Source organism: Sinocyclocheilus anshuiensis, unplaced genomic scaffold (genome assembly GCF_001515605.1).
Source record: "Sinocyclocheilus anshuiensis isolate Anshui unplaced genomic scaffold, SAMN03320099.WGS_v1.1 scaffold200, whole genome shotgun sequence".
In the NCBI taxonomy this organism is placed as follows: domain Eukaryota; kingdom Metazoa; phylum Chordata; class Actinopteri; order Cypriniformes; family Cyprinidae; genus Sinocyclocheilus; species Sinocyclocheilus anshuiensis.
Genome location: NW_015558595.1, coordinates 336061 through 337804, shown reverse-complemented (window position 1 = coordinate 337804; position 1744 = coordinate 336061). Strand labels below are relative to the sequence as shown.

Genomic DNA, 1744 nt, shown 5'->3' with positions numbered 1-1744 from the left:
CCGCTGGGTCAAAACAGCCCAATTGCTGGGTTTGTCCCTATTTTACCCAGCACTGGGTTGAATTTAACCCAGCATTTTTTAGAGTGCATGAACCCTCATGGAAAAGATGAGACTTTAATCAATAGATTATGAGAACATTGCTGATGAGTGGCATTTCAAAATATACAGTTTCCTCCTAAAGTATTTGGAAATGTATGTCTCCAATAAAATGGAAGAATGCCATATCAAATGGCATTTATTGTAAAGAAAGATAAGCATAAGCAATTGACTAATAATCACCTAGTCAAAAGTTCCTTCTGCGATAGAAGTGAAGTTAGTTTTGAGAAAAAGTCTAATATCAGATGTTTGCAGATGCTTTGGTTCATATTTTGTCCTAAAAGGAAGCAATCTTTATCATTTGAAAGTGTATTTTATTTACTCAGGGAACAAACTGAAAATACCTGCAGATATCAGAAGAGAAGAAGTACAGGGGTTCTTTCTTGTCCAGGAACGGGTGGAAGGAGGAACCATCTGTTAACATATGAATACAAAATTGAATAATGTGATTAATGTGTGATATATTACATTTGTTGAGATTCACATCAGAAATCTTTGAACACATGGTGTCCTTGTAGAAGTGCTCACAATCAGAAGATGATTAATAATTAAACTAGATGAAAAAATATAGCATGAGACCTGCACACTATTTTTTTATTGGACACATACACCAAGGTTTTAGGCCAATAGCTTTGGGACAGATGTCATACTATTTGCATACATGTCAACAATAATGTAATTACTTCACAATTAATTCAATATCAGTGTAATATGTTAGAGGTAAACTTGCCTGTTCCGTTTATCTTGTTGCAATAAGAGTCATTCCAGTAACTCAGTGATCTGTACAACATCAAGTGTTTTGATGAGATTGTTAGTCTGAGTTTTACTAATGCTGTGTTGAAGATATGAATATGACTGATTCGTTGATTATTTAAAACATTAACAAAACTGACAGTTGTTTCTGTATATACCATATCTACATTTAAGGTCTGGGTCATTTTTCTTTTAGAGAACAACAAACCCATCTACAACCCAAAGAATCATGTAAATGTTCCATTTTACACCAATTATTCATGCTAATGTAACATATACTTACGTTTCACCCTGCCAGCGTTCAATCGTGGCTACCTTATTGATGTCATCTTTGCCTGTGAATACAGTGTATGGTCCATCGATGGTGTCATTGTACTACAAGAAAAAACAGAGGTAAGATTTTCTCTGAATGTCAGAACATAAATAACACAACAAATGGGTTATAGATTAGCTTCAAGGGTAATCTATAATCAGCTTTCATTAAACCATGGTCAGTGTAAGCTGAATTTAAATGTGCTCTATAAATAAAATTTACTTACTTACATTCCTGGGGTCTTTAAAGAGGTCACAGGATGCTGCATGCACTTTTACAAGTTGTTTTAACTGAAATGTGTGTTGGCAGCATGTGTACACAACCACCCTATAATGATAAAAATCCACCCAGTGTTTTTTTTTTTTAAGCTGGTTAAATGTTTACCTTTCTCAAATCGAGCCGATCTCAGATGCCTGTCTGTGTGACGTCACACAGACAGGCCCCTCCCACGATAGTTTGATTAACAGTAGCGTTTCAGCACAGACTGGACTGGTGTCTTACCTTAGACCCGCCCTGAGTGAGCTGAGCTGTCATCAGTCCGCCATTGTTTCACCGCTGGAGCAGATGTAGACAAGAATGACT

General features: G+C 36.1%; 1 protein-coding gene across 1 annotated transcript in view; it reads right to left on the bottom strand.

The window, feature by feature from the left end:
- The window catches only part of cd36 (CD36 molecule (CD36 blood group)), a 10844-nt gene that overhangs the window by 3571 nt on the left and 5529 nt on the right, over nucleotides 1-1744 (bottom strand). Inside the window, exons 5-7 of the mRNA XM_016475760.1 lie at nucleotides 1133-1224; nucleotides 827-876; nucleotides 441-510 (exon numbers count right to left, since the gene is read on the bottom strand). Coding sequence (XP_016331246.1) covers nucleotides 441-510; nucleotides 827-876; nucleotides 1133-1224 — 212 coding nt within the window. The remainder of the gene's footprint in view (nucleotides 1-440; nucleotides 511-826; nucleotides 877-1132; nucleotides 1225-1744) is intronic.